Source organism: Xenopus laevis, chromosome 6S (genome assembly GCF_017654675.1).
Source record: "Xenopus laevis strain J_2021 chromosome 6S, Xenopus_laevis_v10.1, whole genome shotgun sequence".
NCBI classification, from domain to species: domain Eukaryota; kingdom Metazoa; phylum Chordata; class Amphibia; order Anura; family Pipidae; genus Xenopus; species Xenopus laevis.
In genome coordinates, this window is record NC_054382.1 from 21817281 (window position 1) to 21838195 (window position 20915).

The following is a 20915-nucleotide window of genomic DNA, read 5'->3' on the forward strand; positions in this document are numbered from 1 at the left end:
ATTAAATCTTATGTTTTTACACTGGTCCCTGTGGTTCTTGCCTAATTGCACTGATCGCTGACCTGTATATGAAACTTGGCATTTACCCCCCCACACACACCTGACCTGACCCCTGACCTTTATATTGGACTATGGCTTCTGTTTGGCACCCTGACCTCTGATTTGTGCTCTCTACTCACCATAAGTAGGTTCTACTCTCTGTCATACTTCCACACTGCAGACTGTTCCATTACCCGCCTTACCCAGTCCATGGGCTCTGTACCAGCTATACCCAACCACTTCATTGTCAGGGCCAGTCTTACCAACTGCGGGGCCCAATTAGGGCAACTTTGGCAGAGCCCCCAAGATTTAAAGTTGACAGAATATTTCTTAATGATTTTTATAGAATGTTTATTCTGTAGAAGAAAATAATGGGGCTTTGCCTCAGGCAATCACCAATGTTTGGGGACCTCTTATTATCTCAAGTCATATTTAGTTTGCAAATAAGAAGTTACACTACTGGGATAAAAAGATGGATCTACAATGAGCACTGAGAAAAGCGATTACACAACTTCATCTTGCAAACCATTGCAAAACTAAACAGAGAATAAAACATATCTTCTTAAAGGAATTGTTCAGTATAAAAATAAAAACTGTGTAAATAGATAGGCTGTGCAAAATAAAAAATGTTTCTAATATAGATAGTTAGCCAAAAATGTAATGTATAAAGGTGGAGTGATTTGATGTATATTATGTCAGTCAGATCACTACTTCCTGCTTTTTCAGCTCTCTTGGTTTACACTGACTGGTTACCCTGGCTACCAGGCAGTAACCAATCAGAGACTTGAGGGGGGGCCACATGGGACATATCTGTTGCTTTTGAATCTGAGCTGAATGCTGAGGATCAATTGCAAACTCACTGAACAGAAATGTACCATGTGGCCCCCCTTCAAGTCGCTGACTAACTCAGAGTTATAGAGCTGAAAAGCAGGAAGTTGGATTCTGGCTGTTTTATTAGACATCTGTTCACTCCAGCCTTTATACATTACATTTTTGGCTAATTAACTATATTAGAAACATTTTTTATTTTGCACAACCTATCTATTTATCCAGTTTTTCATTTCACACTGAACTATTCCTTTAACAATAAGAATTTAAAAATTAAAACAATTTTATGCCAAATTTTCTAGAATAAAGGTAACAGTGCAGTTGCAGATTTTCTTTTTGTTTTACATTTGCAGATATAAAAATATGCTTCTGGCTGCTTGCTTTGCACTAATAAAAGATGATAATGCAAGTACATATTATACTTTCTCTTGCCAGTCATGTCATGACTGTGTGGCGCATGGCGGGAAGGATAGTTCAGCAGCTAACGGTCCTCAGGGTCCATTCCTGCGTCATGCGTCCAATCCTGGTGTGCGCAGCCATGACACCATATAGCCATTTGGACCAGACCATGTTAAAAAATTAACGGGGGTGTACTTGATAGCATAAGGAAGGTTATTAATGGGGTTGTACAGGATCTCAAAAACAAGGACAGGAGGGTTTCAGGGCGCAGGGCCCAATTGCGCCCAATCAGCCTAAGGCCGGCCCTGGACATGGGCATGTCCATCTCTTGGATTTTGCCAATGTGAGGTTGAATATGAGTGATTGGCGAGCAACATTCTTGTGCCAGCAGGATTAGTGGAGAAATGTACCAGTGTAGAGCTACAACTGGTAGTGTAATGCTGAACATTAAATGCCAATGTACCAGTAGAAATACTATCCATTATGTGCCAACAAGATCTCCGCTTTATAAGCCACAGTGCCACCAGGAACACTGTCTAGCTATGGAGTTGAGGCAGTGGACAGTCACAAATATGTTCTCAGCCCTTAAACACAGTATAAAAACACAAAGTACTGAACTATTGTCACCAGTTAAAGGAAAACTATACTCCCAAAATGAACACTTAAGCAACAGATAGTTCATATCATATTAAGTGGCATATTAAAGAATCTTACCAAACTGGAATATATATTTAAGTAAATCTTGCCCTTTTACATCTCTTGCCTTGAGCCACCATTTCATGATGGTCTCTGTGCTGCCTCAGAGATCACCTGACCAGAAATACTTCAACTCTAACTATAACAGGAAGAAGTGTGGAAGCAAAAGACACAACTCTGTCTGTTAATTGGCTCATGTGACCTAACATGTATGGTTTGTTGGTATGTTTGTGAGTACAGTGAATCCTACGATCCCAGGGGGCGGCCCTTATTTTTTAAAATGGCAATTTTCTATTTATGATTACCCAATGGCACATACTACTAGAAAAGTATATTATTATGAAAATGGTTTATTTACATGAAGCAGGATTTTACATATGAGCTGTTTTATGCACTATCTTTTTATAGAGACCTACATTGTTTGGGGGGTATAGTTTTCCTTTAAATAACCCATAAGCTGCTCACTTGCTTTAGCTTGAGAGGGGACTGAGAGACCCTTTAAGCAGCTGCAGTATCTGCTGGAGGCCCTGCTCATCAGACTTCCACACACACAGCACGGCAGCAGCAGCAGCAGAACAGCAACGAGTGGGAGGGGCGGAGCTACAGTGGGAGTTGAAGGAGCGGTCCTAGAGCCTGCCAGACGCATGAAAAGGCAGTTTATTTTTAGGAGTATAGATCACGAGCGGCCCAATTAAAGGAAAAATAGAGCGGCCTCTCTGGCAATTGCCCGAATAAAAATATTACCAGTCCGGGCCTGACACAAACACTAGACAGGTGTGTACAGTTATGGGATCCATTATCCAAAAACCCGTTATCCAGAAAGCTCTGAATTATCGAATGGCTGTCCATTTTATCCAAATAATCTAAATTTTTACAAATAATTTCCTTTTTCTCAAACCAGCCTATTGGGTTTACTTAGGGGCAGATTTACTAAGCTCGAGTGAATAGTTCGAATGCAAAAATATTCGAATTTCGAATATTAATTTTTTGGGTACTTCGACCATCGAATTGATTCAAATGATTTGAAGTAAAAATCTTTCAACTATTCGACCATTAGATAATCGAAGTACTGTCTCTTTAAAAAAAAACTTCGACTTCATACTTCGCCACTTTAAACCTACCGAAGTGCAATGTTAGCCTATGGGGACCTTCCAGAGCAGTTTTTTTTTTTTGATCGAATAAAAATCATTCGGTCGAACGATTTTTATTTGATTCAATTCGATATTTTGCACTGAAATCCTTTGAATTCAATATTCGAATTCTAAGGATTTTACTTTGAGGGTCGAATTCGAGGGTTTTTAACCCTCGAAATTCGACCCTTGATAAATCTGCCCCTAAATGTTTAAATGATTTTCTAGTAGACTTAAGGTATGAAGAGTCAAATTATGGAAAGATCTGTTATCCGGAAGATCCCAGGTCCCAAGCATTCTGCAGGACAGGTCCCATACCTGTAATACCATACGGTAGAAAAAGCTACATAAGCACTGGCTACTTGTGGGTTGAGGGATATGGTCAGATATTGGTGAAATATGGCCACACACATGAATATCCAAGGTGCATTGATGGGATTGATCAGCTCATGGATCAGGTGACTTTATACATTGCTGGTCTGGGTCATTGTTCAGACTGGCTATTTATTCTGGCCTATTAAACTTGCTAGTATTTAAATGGGGAACAAGTGAAGTGATTATGTACAGTATACAGTATGGCTGAATGAGACACATGTGCTGCCTACCGATGGGCGAATAAATTCGGTAGGTGCGAATTTGTGGTAAATTTCCGCGTTTGGCCGCCGGCAAATTTATTCGAGTTTCGCAAGTTTTTCAACGTTTTGCAAATTTCACAGGAAATTTGTGAATTTTTCTGAGAAGCCAAACGGGAGAAATTTGCCCATCACTAGTGCTGCCCATCCTTTAGGGGCAGCTGCCGATGTGAGGACCCTGGAGCAGTGCCAAACACATCTATACGAAGGTGGAACAAGAACACGTTGGCACAATTACATTAAAGGGATCCTGTCATCGGAAAACGTGTTTTTTTCAAAACGCATCAGTTAATAGTGCTACTCCAGCAGAATTCTGCACTGAAATCCATTTCTCAATAGAGCAAACAGATTTTTTTATATTCAATTTTGAAATCTGACATTGGGCTAGACATTTTGTCAATTTCCTAGCTGCCCCTGGTCATGTGGCTTGTGCCTGCACTTTAGGAGAGAAATGCTTTCTGGCAGGCTGTTGTTTTTCCTTCTCAATGTAACTGAATGAGTGTTGTTCTTAGATCTACCAGGCAACTGTTATCTTATGTTAGGGAGCTGCTAAAGCAGTAAAGAGTGATTGAAGTTTATCAGAGTAGAAGTCACATGACTTGGGGCAGCTGGGAAATTGACAATATGTCTAGCCCCATGTCAGATTTCAAAATTGAATTTAAAAAAAAACTGTTTGCTCTTTTGAGAAATGGATTTCAGTGCAGAATTCTGCTGGAGCAGCACTATTAACTGATTCATTTTGAAATTTTTTTTTTTCCCATGACAGTATCCCTTTAGTGAATGGGATTTTTGTGCAACTAACTGCAGCCCTGCCAAACTGCGCTTGTGGTCGTAAATGACCACTATTGACAAGTATTGACAAATATATCTGGTTGGTTGCTGTTGGTTACTGCACTTACTGTACTTACAGTATATCCTAAGCACATTTAAAATAAAGTTTTACATACATACCTGCAGCAGGAACATATTCCATGCTTTGCTTATATTGTGTAGACAAATATACCATAGCCTAGGTATTGCCTTGGTTCAAAATAATTCTTAAAAAATGTAAATATATGATAACCCCATGGGTTGCATATTCATAATATGGGACCTGCATGAAAATAGTGTTGGTAAACGGTGATGTTGTAACATGGGTATTGGGGGTAATGATATATTCTTCACCCTGTATAAAATAAACTTAGTAGCTTTCACTATTAAAGATTTTTTTACAGTAAGGCCAGGAAAATGATTGAATTCCCAACTAAAGTAGAGGTTCCACATAATACTTCAGTACCTTTTTAGTATGAATGAGTTACGGATATGGAGAGCTCAAACCCCCAAAAAAAACCCAAGTTGTGGTGTCAAGTGCTGTACTGGAGGCCCCACACCTGCCACAGGCTTGATAAAGGATCTTCAGGGCCCGAAATGTTGCCTTATTTTGTATGTTTTTGGGTAAATAAACTTTTTTGCACACCTACAACTCACACCGTGTGCTGCTGCTAATTGTTTTTAGTATGAATGAGCCTATTGACTTATAATACATTAAATGATAAGTCCAGGTAACTTACTGCCAATTGGTTTGACTATCCTACAATTTATCTTAAGCACCATGAATATCTGTCATGTCCTATTTATCTTGTTTTATCTTGTTTTACCAATAACCTAAATCCATGGTGGATTCCCAATGCTGTTGGCCTAAGCCAGAAATTCCCCTTATATTTTGGATATGCAAACAGAATGTTTCTTAAGCTTTTTTTCAGCGACTTTAGTTTTTTGGAGCTTCCAAACAGTTTCTATTATGTCCCTGTCTCACTTTATAGATACATGTTTTCCACATTCTGTCAAAGCAGGATCTCTATATTTACCCCGTCTTTCTTTCTAAGCTTCACCCTACCTCCCAATTGCTACTAACTACCACACTATTTCTCAGTGCAAAGGCAACCATATTGTGCACAGTGAGTCTACTTTCATTTATCCTCTCTTTTATTCTAAAATAAAACCATCTGACATGTGCTACAAGAAATGCAGTAGTGCCAGTGATGTGTAATTTAACATTGTTCGCTAGAGATATTTCTCCTCTAGCAACAAAAATGACGGGGTTCTCCCCTGGTTTATGTCATGCGTGTCTAACAGATTATACCCAATGGAATCTGGTGCTTCAATCTTACATTTAGCAGCACCTAGACTCAGTCTCGCAGGATACTAACACTGCCCCATGATTTTATTTTTGCTGTAATTACTGTTAACAACAGAATAGAAGATTGAACAGAGCCGCACACACACAATTATGCTCAGTGAAGGTGCTTACCCCATTTCTTGTAAACATCAATGTTTTGGGGGGGGCACACAACAAAAGTAAAAAAATGCCCTTAAAGCTTCATATTCCCCAGAGTCTCACCTTGTCCAATCAGCCCATGATGTGAATGATTGTCCGAAAAGAGGCTTGGAATGCAAACAATCCACAGTTCTATGTGTAGCAAAACTATGGGGGTTATTTATCAAGCTCCGAATTGATCTCAGTATTTCAGATAAAAATCCGAGCAACTCCGAATTCCCGAATGAACCTTATTTATTATTCAAAAAAATCGGTTCAGGCAAACTTTCTGACCTTTGCCAGAAAAGTCAGAAGTCTTCAGACTTTTCCGCAAAAAACACAAATTTTTTGTGGTTTTCTGACTTTTTGGCCCAAAATCCCCGAAATCATCGGATATTAGTACTGACAGGAGCTCAAACAATGGGACCTTCCCCATTGACTAATACAGGACCCCAAGAGCTTTGAGATGCCGGGTTTTTGGATTCTGAGTTTTCATACCATTGAAAAAATTGTATAAATCCTGAAAAATTCTGATTTTTTTTAAGGTCCGAAAATCTGAATTGTTCTGATTTCGGGTATTTGGAGCTTAATAAATACCCCCTAAGATTGTGATTAGCACAAACTATGTGCTGAGCACTGAAAATCTAAATTTTGTGTATTTACTACCAGAGGGGCTGTTATTTTTACCTTTAGGTGGTTATTTATCAAAGTCTGAATTTATCTCAGTATTTCAAGCCACAAACTCCAATCTAATCCGCACAGGTTTTTTCAGCGTATCTATTATCAGATCTTCCAGAAAATTTGCTTTTCAGGAAAAAATCCAATTTTCACGATTTTTCCTGATTTTTCACACGAAAACTTTCGGGCTTTTTGCCTGAAAACTCCAAAAACTTTGGGGTATTGCACGAAACCCAACGCACATCAAAAAATCATTGGGACGTCTCCCATTGACTTATATGCAACCTCGACAGGTCTGAGATGCCAGATTTTCTGGTTCGGACTTTTCCTTGGGGTATAATAAAATCCGAAAAATTCCATTTATATGCTTCCTAAATTTCACAAAGAAGGTGACCCTGGATGACCAATTGTATCTGGGATAGGCACTCTGACAGTGGTCATATTGGGCTGGGTCTGGAAACCAGTTGTAGGGGTGCAAGGGGTACAACAAGCTATCTACCAGATACAACAGATATGCCGGAAAACTTGCACACATAAGACCACTTCCAATGGATGTGGAATCACTATATACAAGCATTCCACACAAGGTTGGCATAGCTGTCTGCAAAGAATTTCTGGATAAGCATGACCTACCATCCCATACAGTTATACAACCGGCTGAGTTTACCTTAACACACAACTACTTCTTATTTGGCCAAGAAATATATGTGCATGCTTTGCACCCCAATATGCCAATCTCTTCATGGCAAAAGTTGAAGACGACTTCCTTTCCAACTGCAACACCAAGGGGCAAATTTATCAAGGCTCGAATTGAAAATTAGAATTTTTAAATTCAAAGTTTGAGTTTATTTTAGTGTAATTCAATTAGGGAATAGTCCAAATTTGATTCCGGTATAAAAAAAAAATAATCAAAATTCGAAATTAATCATGTACTATCCCTTTAAGAATTCAAATTCGACTATTCACCGTCTAAAACCTGCCGAATTGGTGTTTTAGCATATGGGGGACGAAAAAAGATTTTTTTCTATACATTTTTTTTGGTGAAAAAACTCAAATCGAATTCGATTCAAGTTTGCAAGTCGGTCCTATTCATCCAAATTTAGAAAATTCGAATTTTTTTATGAATTTCGACTGGCCATTTTTTTTCAAATTTCAAGTTATTGGAGTTTTTATAAACTCCCATTAACTCTAATTTTGACCCTTGATAAATATGGCCCCAAGTCTTTGACATATCTCCGCTATATAGATGACATATTCATAATATGGACAAGTACGGAACAAGAACTAATTCAAGTCCACCAACAATTTAATGACTTCCATCCAACTATCAATTTGAATCTAAATTACTCCCCCACTCATATTCACTTTCTGGACACAAACATTCATATTAGGGAAACTACTATACAAACTATATATATATCGAAAGCCAACGGACAAACCATCATACCTAATGTATGATAGCTTTCACTCCAACTACACAAAACTCTAGACTTTACGGTATAATTGTATATGCTCTGACACCACTGAAAGGAATCCACCTCAAAACACTCAAAACAGACTTCATTAACAAGGGCTACAACCCAAGGATTGTGGATAAAAACATTCATAGAGCCACCAAGATACCCAGGAGTCAACTTCTACAGTATAAAGAAAAACCTCTAGTGGTCACATACAATCCACAATTAAGAAAAATAGCGAGGGATATACAGATAACACTGCATACAAATCAGAAGATCAAAAGCATATTCCCAGACCCACCACTTCTAGCATTTAGACAGCCTCCAAACCTAAAACCCCTGTTGCAAAAAACAATGCAAAACCTGCCCAGACATCCTGATCTCAGACAGAATACAGATTCCGGACACATTAGAGGAATACAGAATCCACTGCCAATACAACTGTTGTTCTTCCAATGTGGTGTACTTAATACAAGGCACCAGGTGCCAAATAGGGGGACTGTATATAGGAGAAACTGGTCAAAGTCTGAGAAAGAGAAATACACTCCGACGCTTCACCATTCACATGCCAGTAGGAAACCATTTCAACAGCACCCCCATAATGATCACCACTCCTTAAAGGATTAGTTCAGTGTGAAAATAAAAACTGGGTAAATAGATAGGCTGTGTAAAATAAAAAATGTTTCTAATATAGTTAGTTAGCCAAAAATGTTGCCAAAAAGGCTGGAGTGAACAGATGTCTAATAAAACAGCCAGAATCTAACTTCCTGCTTTTCAGCTCTATATCTCTGAGTTAGTCAGCGACCTGAAGGGGGGCCACATGGTACATTTCTGTTCAGTGAGTTTGTAATTGATCCTCAGCATTCAGCTCAGCTTCAAAAGCAACAGATATGACCCATGTGGCCCCCCCTCAAGTCTCTGATTGGTTACTGCCTGGTAACCAGGACAACCAGTCAGTGTAAACCAAGAGAGCTGAAAAGCAGGAAGTCGTGATCTGACTGACATGTTATACATCAAATCACTCCAGCCTTTATACATTACATTTTTGGCTAACTAACTATATTAGAAACATTTTTTATTTTGCACAGCCTATCTATTTACCCAGTTTTTATTTTTACACTGAACAATTCCTTTAAATGATCTAAGAATCTTGGGGGGTTTTATAACAGAAAACGTAAGGAAAGTATGGGAATACAAATTAATGAAAATTTTCAATTTTGTGGAGAAGGGACTGAACCTGGGCCTTGGATTTATGGCTAATTATATGGAGTAAAGGGGACCCGTCACCCAAAAAAATTATTCAAAATCCTATTTTATCACATTAGTCAAGCAAAATGAACTTTAATTACACTATATAAATTATTTGAATCTTGTCTGCTTCACTCTGGGAATTCATAATTATAGCAAGCAGGCAGGAGCCATTTTGTGGACACTGTTATTAAGACAAGTCTTGTATCATCTCAGAATCTTGTTTGTGCACCAGAATGGGGGATCCCCATGCTCTGGTTACACAATTAAATGGTGAAGAGAACTGGGGAATGTGGGGAGAGCAGATACAGCTAGAAGTGCTGAATGGAAAGTGAAAGAAATTGTCCAGCTTAAGGAATGTAATTAAGAAATGGAAGGCCACAGGCACAGTTGCTGTAAAACCCAGGTCTGGCAGGCCAAGAAAAATACAGGAGCGGCATATGCGGAGGAATGTGAGAATGGTTACAACAACCCAAAGATCACCTCCAAAGACCAGTGAAAAAATTTGCGAAATGCATTGAAGTCAATGAGCATCAAAATAATTTTGAAGCACCTACATTTTTATGTGCGCAGCAATTTTTTTTGACACAGCAGATTTTCCGCCGTCAAATTGTCGCCGCAGTTTTGCAAATTAATTCACTTGCAGCAAAACTTGGAAATTCGCTGCAAATTCATGTCTGGCGAATTTATTCGCCTATCACTAATTGTTAATAGGAATATTTTCATTGTCTTTTGTAAGGAAATGGTTGTTTTGTTAAGTTAATAATTTAAGTCAATCCAAAGTCAGGTAAATGAATCTGCCTCACCAAAGGCATCTCATCAGCTTATGCCCAGCGTTGGCTCTTGCACAATTCCACCATTTGTGTTGTCTGCTTGGGGGATACAGTCAATAATAAATGAAGTACCTAAGAAAAACAGTGGAAGACAAACCTTTGACCATGTAACGAATCTCCTATTAAAATAAGGCTGTGAGTGCAGTGACATGTACTTGCCTTGTTGCCCTTTTCTTTTGTCAATAGTAAATCATACTGAATCATTTCTGTCATTTTTTGATTACCAGTTCTCTTTAGCAATGGAAGCAAAAGGCATATTTGGAGGAAAAAGCTTTTAGCCTACATATATACTGTATGTATATTTTTTTTCCAGGTTCACTTATAAAACAAACAAAAAAACCCCCATAATACACATAGTTAGATTTTATATATATAAAATATAATCTATATATATATATATATATAGATTTTTATATATATATATATATATATATATATATATATATATATATATATATCTATATCTATATCTATATATATATATATCTATATCTATATATATATATATATATATATATATATATATATATATATATATATATATCTTATATATAGACAAATACAAGATTCCTCTGCACTCAACCCATTATCAATATATTTAAGACAGCGACATTTTGTGCATACTGCTACTGAAAAATGCCTTACCCTTTAAACAAAACAGGGATTGTTTGTCCATATATTGCAATATATTTAAGCTGGCCAACTACGTCAAAGTCATCCCATATCTGGCCAGTCCTATGCTCAATTTTCATCTGATTCATTAAGAATTCTATGGTTTAATTATACATTTTATAAAAGGGACGAAAACGTTTTACCTGCAACTTACTAGCTGCTTTCAAAGTAAAACTCCCAAACTTGGCTGCCCTTTTATTAGACACCAGTGGGATCACCTGACTATAGCTGGGAAGGGTGGGAGCTACAACATGGAGCTGGTCACTGCTCCTGTAGAACTATAACAAACAGGGGAAAGTTGTGCTCACCACTAGTTTTTAAAATCATTAGGCGGGGGTGCAGTGAGGGTGTGACCACATATATATATATCTTATATATATATATATATATATATATATATATATATATATATATATATATATATATATAGATATAGATATAGATATAGATATATATACACAATACTAATGGTGGCAGTTTCATTTCCATTCTTGCTTACTAGGGTTTATATAGTGTTATAGATTTGTTGAGCTCTTTGCAAGAAGGAAAAACTTTGAGAATCAGGCAGATCATTGTGCATTTTATAGGACCACTAACATGAAAACATTCAAGGGCTTTAGATACACAATATATTTCTGGATGGTCCAAATCCTTCATATTCAAATGATTTGTGATTTGCCTGTGGCCGTAACCACAACTTCCCTCCCCACAAAAGAAATTGAGGGCCAAATACTGGACCCTACTTTGCTTGGTAAAACATCTGCAACGTTTGAGCAAAATTGTATTTGGGTCACGTCAAATGATATTTGGGGGTTTATCAGAAAAAAACAAGTTTTGTGGATCTTGAGCTGATAGTCCCCTGGTTTTGACCGTGGACAGTCTGGTTGGCCTCCTGGGAGCAACATCCAAGGGGTTGGAGAGCAACATGTTGCTCACGAGCTACTGGTTGGGGATCACTGGGGGATGCACCACACCCATATCTTTTGGATCCGAAACAATATCAACCAGAATCCAAACTTTAATTTGCATATTTAAATTTGAGCAAAATCCCAAAACATCAGTTTCAAGCGCTGAGTGTTTGATATTATGGGTTCAGAATTGGCCAGCCTCTCCTGCAAAAGGTTCTGGGATGGTTGCTATCCAGGTCTTCATATGTGCACAGAAAATTAACTCAATGGACATTTCATAACGCAGCTAATCCCATGTTAGATGTTATACAGCTTTATCCCTTTAGATTCAACATCTTTTTTTTTTAATTGTAACTCCAAATACTGTTTTGTTATTAGAGTTATTCTTGCAGCTGGCATATGTACTGTACGTATGTGTGAATATTGGTGCTTTACCCTTTGCTCTGTCTCATTAAGTTTATACACACCTACAGATGGGCAAGGGAAACATGTCTGGCACCTTACTCTCACTGCACAAATACATTCTTTCCATTATTCTTTTTCTGAATATTTATACATGAAACAGCACACATTTACTGACTAGCAGCCTTCATTAAAAAACTGGAATTTAGATCTGAAATGAAAGGAATGATCTGAAGGAAGCCAATGACATACAGTAGATACAAGAATGATAAAATATTTGTATAACAGATCCAGTTAGAGAATTAGGTGAGATACAAGAAGACTGAGAGGCTGACAGGAATCACATAATGTGACATTATAAGGAAAACCCTGTTGTCCTTACCTGGAACAGCTTGGGTTGAAGAAGAGTCTGGTTCTGTGTCAGCAATTCTGTTAAGCAAGACTCAGATATGCAATAATAAATGCATAGATATGGGTTAATATTTTCACATTGCTCATAGCCTTATATGAAATTCAACATTTCACTCCAGCTGTGCCTTTAATGCACTGAATTCAGGATCTGGTTTCAGATTCGACTGATTCTCAGCTATTTTCCTGGGATTTGGTTGAATCCTTTATACAGTATGGCAGTATGTGTAAGAAGTGCTACTTTATTATTATTCTTGATTTCTACTAGCGATGCACCAAATCAATACTTTTTCTATTTGCCCAAATACTAAATTTGCTACAAAAGATTTCCCTGAATACCGAAACAAATCCAAACCTTAATTTGCACATTAAAGGTAAACTGTCACCAGCAATTAATTTTTTTTTACATCTATCGTTATATTGTCTTTCCCTGTTATTTAGAATTTTGCCATAAAAGTTTTTGCCCAATGCTTTTATTTTATCTATCTGATCCCCCATGTTGCCGTATGAGGGGGCTGCAATATTTGTGCAAAGCTGGCTATAGACGCAAAGATCCTATCGTACGAATCGAGGATTTGCACGATTTTCGGACCGTGTGTGGAGAGTCCCGACATTTTTCGTCCGGCAGAGATCGGTCGTTTGGTTGATCGATATAGCCATGCCCATTAGTGGAAAGATCAGCTCGTTTGACGATATCGCCAAACGATCAGTAAAAAAGATCAACATGACCTATAGGTAACTTTTAGGGGGTTATTTAGTCCAAATATATCTCAATATTTTCTGCTACAAACTCCAATCAAATCTGCTTATGCTTATTTATTATTACATTTTTCCGAAAATGTGTTTTGCAGAAAAAAATCTGATTTTCATGATTTTTGGGATTTTTCATCCGCACGATTTTTCATCCTATTTTCACGTTTTTTTTCGGATTTTTGCCCGAAAACTCTGAAAACTTACGGGTATTGCACGAAACCCAGCGCACATCAAGAAATCAATGGGAATTCTCCCATTGATTTATATATGCATCCTCGACAGGTCTGAGATGCCGGATTTTCTGATTCAGAATTTTCCATCCCCTGTGTTTAATAAACTCCAAAAAAATGCAAAAAATTTTTTATGATTTTTGCATTCAGAGTTTAGTAAATAACCCCCTTAATGTACATTAATATTTTGAAGAGTAGGTTTTTTAGTGTCAGTATCACTTTATGAGCTGTACAAAATGTAAAGAATTGTATCATCTATGAAAAATTTATTGCTTTTGTCAATCAAGCGCTTTAACGTAATATGACTTTTAGGGTTCAGATTCCGATGAACTGAACACAAAGAAATCCTGGGAAAATATCTGAATTTCAAACCAAATTCTGAATTTGGCGTATCAATGTGCAACTGGTATGAGATGGCGATTTTCATGAAAAGCTCTGGACAATGTGATTGGCATAGTTATATATAAATGATGTAATGTGGGTGTACCATACACTAAGGGGCTGATTCACTAAGGGTCGAATATCGAGGGTTAATTAACCCTCGATATTCGACTGGGAATTGAAATCCTTCGACTTCGATAGTACGATCGAAGGATTATTTCTTCGATCGAACGATTAAATCCTTCGAATCGAACGATTCAAAGGATTTAAATCCAACGATCGAAGGAATATCCTTCGATCAAAAAAAGTTAGCCAAGCCTATGGGGACCTTCCCCATAGGCTAACATTGACTTCGGTAGCTTTTAGATGGCAAACTAGGGGGTCGAAGTTTTTTTTAAAGAGACAGTACTTCGACTATCGAATGGTCAAATAGTCGAACGATTTTTACTTCGAATCCTTCGATTCGAAGTCGTAGTCGAAGGTTGAAGCAGCCCATTCGATGGTCGAAGTAGCCCAAAAAAAACTTCGAAATTCGAAGTTTTTTAGCTTCGAATCCTTCACTCGAAGTTAGTGAATCGTCCCCCAAGTTTCATTAGCATTAATCTACAAGTCACTTCTTTCCAAGTCTGGAGACTTACTGCCAGATTTACTTACTATATGGTTGTCATGTGAGCAGAACATTGATGTGGTTATTCAGGACACACAAGGCAGGAGCGCCAGGGGATCTCAGGCCTAAAGGACCCCAGTACTTAGTGCCAAGGTGAGATAGTATTACTGCAAGTAGAAATATTTTATTTTTGTCCGTTGTCATCACACCAGACAGGAGAGACTGAAAAGATCATTGTATCATAATCATTATCCTGCCTCCCATTTACAGCATCTGAAATGTAACAGAGTTATGTAGAGAGATTTGAGTATGTTCTTAAATTTTACTGGCAAGAAATACAGCATATTAAATATCTAGAATATATACGTTTTACCTATGATGTAAAAATATATCAATTTGATTCAGGGGGAACACCCTCATTTTTTATGTTTAATTTGTTTTTTGTCGTGTGAATCCATCCAGTTTCCCTATCAACAATTTAAAGTTGTTTGTAAAATTACAGTAATTTCTCTTTAGAGAGTTATCTGCCTGTACCTTGCTATTCTCTGCACTGCTGTTTCTGACTGTTGATGTAGGACAAGTCAGCTGATTAACGTGAAGATGCATAAAAGGCACTCGTCTTGGCTGGATGAGGTCTGCCTACTGCTACATTGTTATAAGAGTAAGGACCAGCAACAGACAGATACTGCTTTCAGCAATAGCATTACAAATAAATCTAAAATGATTGAATATGTATCATATATGTATCATTGTTAGCTAGTGGCTTAGAATTCCATTTTTTTCCATAGGCACAAGTGTGTTTTTGGGGTTACATCTCTTTTAAGCTCCCCACATTTTTATATAATTACTGTTTCCAAATCTATTGACTCTTCTTGGGAATCGTTTGTAATATTTGGGCCAATGTATCCACCCTGTTGCCAATCTGGTTACCCCTTTGTGTTCCATATAGTGTACTGTCCCATAACACAACACAACAAAGTACATTGCTGGCAAGGTAAATACATTTGACACAGATGACAGAATGTGCATTACTGAGAAGATGGTGTATCTGGCAACAAGACTATTTCATATTATTCAGTGTACCAGTGCTGCGGATGTATTCTATATGGTACAAAGTAGAACAAAACCAAGCATGGTGGCACCCCCTGTCAAACATTATTCCTTATGAAGAATATTTTTCATTGAATATCTCCTTACCCAATCCTAGCATTTGGGGCTGTACATATTATAAACTTTCGATGCCGTGTTAAATCTGTGTAAAGCAAAATACAATTAAAGCATATGTATATGTGGATATTTATTAAGAAAAGCTTAGTTAAACAGAGCTGTGGATTCTTCCCAGTGAGGACAGTGAGGTTGTGGAATGCCCTGGCGAGTGATATTGTGATGGCACATTCTATTCTGTGTGATGAGTGAATATGTCCCGTTTGTGAAACTGCTTAAAAATTCACAAAATGGCAAAAAAGTCTCAAAATGGATTGAAGTTAATTCTTATGCAAGCAACTTTTTTTCTTATTCAAAATGCATTAAAGTCAATGGGCATGTTGTGGCAACTATTTTGTCCATGCATGGTGAAAAAATTTGTTCATCACTACCCAGAATTAATTTTTTTTTAGTACTATTTTGTGTATTTTATTTATACTTAATTCTGCTGACTCCTACATTTATGATCTATACGTAGGATTCTCATAAATCACATTGCTGCTGTATAGTATTGCAGAACATGCTGGTCAATAAATGACAGTATTTAGTTGCCACATTGTATGTGTCTTTACTGTAGGGAAAATGATTAATCAGCCCTGACAGTCTTTGCAGCACTATAGGGGTTGGTTTTTATTAAGGGATGTGGCATGAATAAAATATGCAAGGTGAAGAGACTCACGGACCCAAAATTAACTGCAATGGGCATTGCATCAATAGTGGCGTTCTGCATGTGAGTGGACACTGCAACAAATATATCTACTAAAGTATAATAAACCTTTTTTAATTCCTGTGAAATGTTGGCACACACAGATATATTTTGTTGACGGACACAAAGTTCTTGCCAAACAACATACATCTCCTGTCTGTCAGAAGCAAATATAATACTTTTCTACACTTTTCTTTATAGCAATGCTATGGGTAATTAAGCAGTGTTGGGCAGCTTCAATGTTCCTTTAATAATAAATTCCATTTTCTTCTTCTGCCTGTGGACAGCGATTAATGTTACATCTACGGTAGTGGTTGACTTTCAGTTCAAGGCCACTTTGGAGGTGCAACTTTGAAGAAAATGTGCAACAGGTTGTTTTAAATATGGCAAACATTGCTTCTGTAGGACCATCATTGCCTGGAGCACCAGGACTTGCTTCTTTTGGCAGGGCTATGTGATTTGTAGATGTTCCCAGGTCATGTTATTCATTGGATAAATGGCAAATATGTAGCCTAAGTGAATAAAAAACATAACATTGTTAAATTTTACCGCATCCTTTGCTTGCCCATCAGAAGCATAAGAACTAGTGATGGCAGAGGAAATACATATACAATCTGTGCACATTAAAGGACAAGGAAAGTCGAAAATAGAATAAGGCTAGAAATGCTGTATTTTGTATACTAAACATAAACATGAACTTACTGCACCACAAGCCTAATCAAACAAATGATTTATGCTTTCAAAGTTGGCCACAGGGGGCTGTCATCTTGTAACTTTGTTAAACATTTTTGCAAGACTAAGACTGTGCACATGCTCAGTGTGGTCTGGGCTGCTTAAGGATCGTCATAAACAAAGCTGCTTGAGTTCTGCATGGCTGGGAAGTAAGGTGGGGGCTCCCCCTGCTGTTCATAAGTATGATTGTTTCCCTGCTCAGCAGTTAGGGACCGTCTGACAATTCCTATCCACAGCAGTAAATGAAGGGAGAATTTCACTGCATACAGTCAGGTTTCTTATAAAAACGGTACAAATGTTTAAATTAAAGTATATTGGAGATAGGTTTCTTTTTCATTAAAGAAAGTAAAAATGGGATTTTATTTTTTTGCCTTTCCTTGTCCTTTAAAGAGTGGGAAACTAGCTCTAACTAAACATAATGTATTAATTTGTGGTTAGCATGCCCGTAATGCCTTTTTATCTTGTTTGTTTTGCTCAGGTGCGTGCAAGTGCCATTGCCCAGGATGCAGACCAAAACTATGACTATGCCAGCAACAGTGCGGTTCTTCATCTGGAGCCTGGCGATGAGGTTTATATTAAACTGGATGGAGGGAAAGCTCATGGGGGGAACAACAACAAATATAGCACATTTTCTGGATTTATCATCTACGCCGACTGAGGACATTTCTCCAAAGAGCAAATGACTTTCCCCGTGGAGATTGTCGTCATGGATTTCTTGGTTTTTACTCAATCCATAAAAATACTGATTAGGGGACAACAATGCCAATGAAGATGCTACAAACTTTAAGATATTAACTAAATTAAATACATATAAGTGTTGTACGAGTTCCACAGGTTGTGTCATGCCCTGTCACCAAAGCAAGCATTCTCTGTTTGTGCCTGGGTGAATTGAAACAAGTACTATAAAATACAGATTTTCTAAACAAACGTTCGCACAAGAGAAAACATTCCCTACATACAGTATACTCAATCGATATCCTATAATCTCGCTGCTTTATCCATGTGTGGATTGTGTGAGTTGCCTGCCTATGACACTGCTTGGAGTTTACTAGTAACGGGGCGAAGACTGAGAAAGGGGATGGACCGTAAGCTGTGATTGGTGCAACCAGACAGCGCTATTTATACTTGGCCAGTCCTTGTGACTGTCATGCAGCCTAAATATCTGAAAGAAAACAAATGAAAGATAACCGGAAAAATGACGTATTACCTTGATGGTGTATTGTAATTAAACTGTAAAATAGGAAGATTAAGACAAGAAAAGTAATTTAACGTTTCTATTGAATGCTGAAAAGCAATGTGCATTTATTTTATATTTGCCTTAGGTTGGATTTCTTTTTTTGTACCCAAGATCATTAGCAGTGATGGGCGAATAAATTTGGCAGGCGCGAAATTTCCACATTTTGCTGCCGGCGAATAAATTCATGAAACTGTCGTGAAAATTCGGCAGCGTCTAATAATTTGGACGCGCGTTGGAAAAGTAGCCTGCGTCAAAACAGTTGCGCATCAAAATTATTCAGACGCCAATTGAATTTAATGCGGGCGTCAAAATTGACACGGGAGTCAAAATTTAAGCAGGCGTTACAATTCGAATTTTGTGATTTTTTTCGCCATTTTGCGGGAAATTCACAAATTTTTCAGTGAAGCGAAACGGGACAAATTCGCCCATTACTGATCATTAGTGTATTGTATATGGATAACAGAGAATAGCACAGAGCATTAATTCAATTCAACTGTCTTTTCCTATCTGGAAAAGAGCAATACAGGCCATTATGTAGCCACACACTTCAATACGGTATCGATATAGCGGAGGTAAATGACACTTTCAGTGCGGTTATTGTGATGTTTGCTTGCCTCCTAAAAGAGATAACGGAAGGCATTTCTGATTTGTGTAGGAGCTAGTGAAACGCTGGCCTACATTTAGCACTTTTTATGCAAATAGAACTTAAACAGTAATAAACCCCCTGCGCCCTTTGATAAATCTAAGGCACGGTGGGGAGCACTGGAGAGACGGAAGTATCTTACGAGTCATTTTTAATTCCTGTGGCTTTCTTCTATTCCCGAAATAGCACAGTCTTAGCCCGTTCTCCCATCTTCCCACAATGTGTTTTTTTTTTTAAAGATGTGCAGGAGAAGATCTGAATGTCTAAAAAAAGATAATGCTGAAGTTTTATTAATGATTTTTAATAGGTACCGGCCTTTATGATAACTCTGGCAATGAATCGCTACCAAAGATAGTTCTAGAGAAACCTTGGATTTCTGTCAGTCCTAAAAAAAAAAGTAATTAGAGCAGAGCTGCTGAAAACAGTTCCCAGCTTCATAATATAGCAGCCAGCTGCTGGAGCATGATCAGACTGAATGATGGGAATTGTAGTTTATGATAAGGCCTAATCATCAATAGTGTGTGTCACTATGTTAGTCTTAATTTAATTTAATTCCATTAGCTCCAGGTCTAGTAACCTATACCAATTTAATTTGGATGGTAGTAATGCTGTCTGCATATTATTTGATAGGGGTCACTACAAACTGGAACAAGCCTTGCAGCAGTTATGTAACCCCAGTACCGTATGGCCTGTGCTGTAGGAACATAGGCAACGGTTGCTCTAGTTTGGTAACCCACAAAAACAGTAAATTTGAAAAAGTCCATTGAGGTTCTGTACAAAGTGGTAAACAGAAGTCCCATCGGTTTATTCAGTTATTAGTAATTCTAATAATCACAATGACTCTCACTCGCCATTTCCATATAGAGCCAGCTCATTTGGGCAAGGCAATATTTAGGCATGTCAAAAACAAACTGCTGAATATATAGGGGATAAAAAGAGAAACATAGAGTACCATGCAGATTTTGGAAAACTTAATTTGTTGGATGCCATTATTTATATGAGTTATAGTCATCTGCTGTTGCTGATCTATAACTAGCATGAGAAGTTGCACTTCAACAACAGACAGGGTTTGGGCAGCACTAATATAGAGTATTGGTGTTGCCATCTTGCCCTATTATAGCTGCTCTCTCCGTACTGAACAACCTTTAACTACTGCACAGAAGGGCTCAGAACAGTTGCTCCAATTTGCAGTACCGAACAGAAAGCTCTGCTGTCAGTATTACATTAGTCTTGTCTACAAAGCATTAACTTAATGGCCCATAGACTATGTGCACTAGGTATTAGGAATGGCTGTGACAGTTTTACAGGATAGAATGCCATACAAGTACTGATTACAGATTTCATAAATCCTATAGTTGGTGCATATACATGTAGCAGTGCTAATATGACACCACACATAACAAGATGTGACCCATTCTGGCACAGATGAAACCCCTGCATTGCTTAAGGTTTATAATGAGCTCAGTGTCGGACTGGCCCACTGGTATACCAGGAAAACTCCCGGTGGGCCCAGGTGTCAGGGGGCCCTTGTGCTGCTAAAGATTTGGCCTATTTCATGGCCATTTCATATTTCTTTGAGAACAAAGAGGCTAAATAGATGGAATAAAAGATTATAGTATGTAAAGAATAGAGACTAGGAGAATAGAGGTTGAGTGAGGAGAAGAATAATAGTACTGAGAGTGGGCCCCTGGTCTAAAGTTTTTGGGGGGCCCCTGGTGTCCCAGTCCGACACTGAATGAGCTCCCTTTACCTCCATACAATGATTCTCAAATACACCTACATGCAGGGCTGGAACTA

The 20915-nt window shown here is 37.9% G+C and overlaps 1 protein-coding gene across 1 annotated transcript in view; it reads left to right on the forward strand.

Annotated features, from left to right (window-relative positions):
- The window catches only part of LOC108719876 (complement C1q-like protein 3), a 36177-nt gene extending 15527 nt beyond the window's left edge, over positions 1-20650 (forward strand). Inside the window, exon 2 of the mRNA XM_018269136.2 lies at positions 17717-20650. Coding sequence (XP_018124625.1) covers positions 17717-17896 — 180 coding nt within the window. The 3' untranslated portion in view covers positions 17897-20650. The remainder of the gene's footprint in view (positions 1-17716) is intronic.
- Positions 20651-20915: the final 265 nt, after the last annotated feature.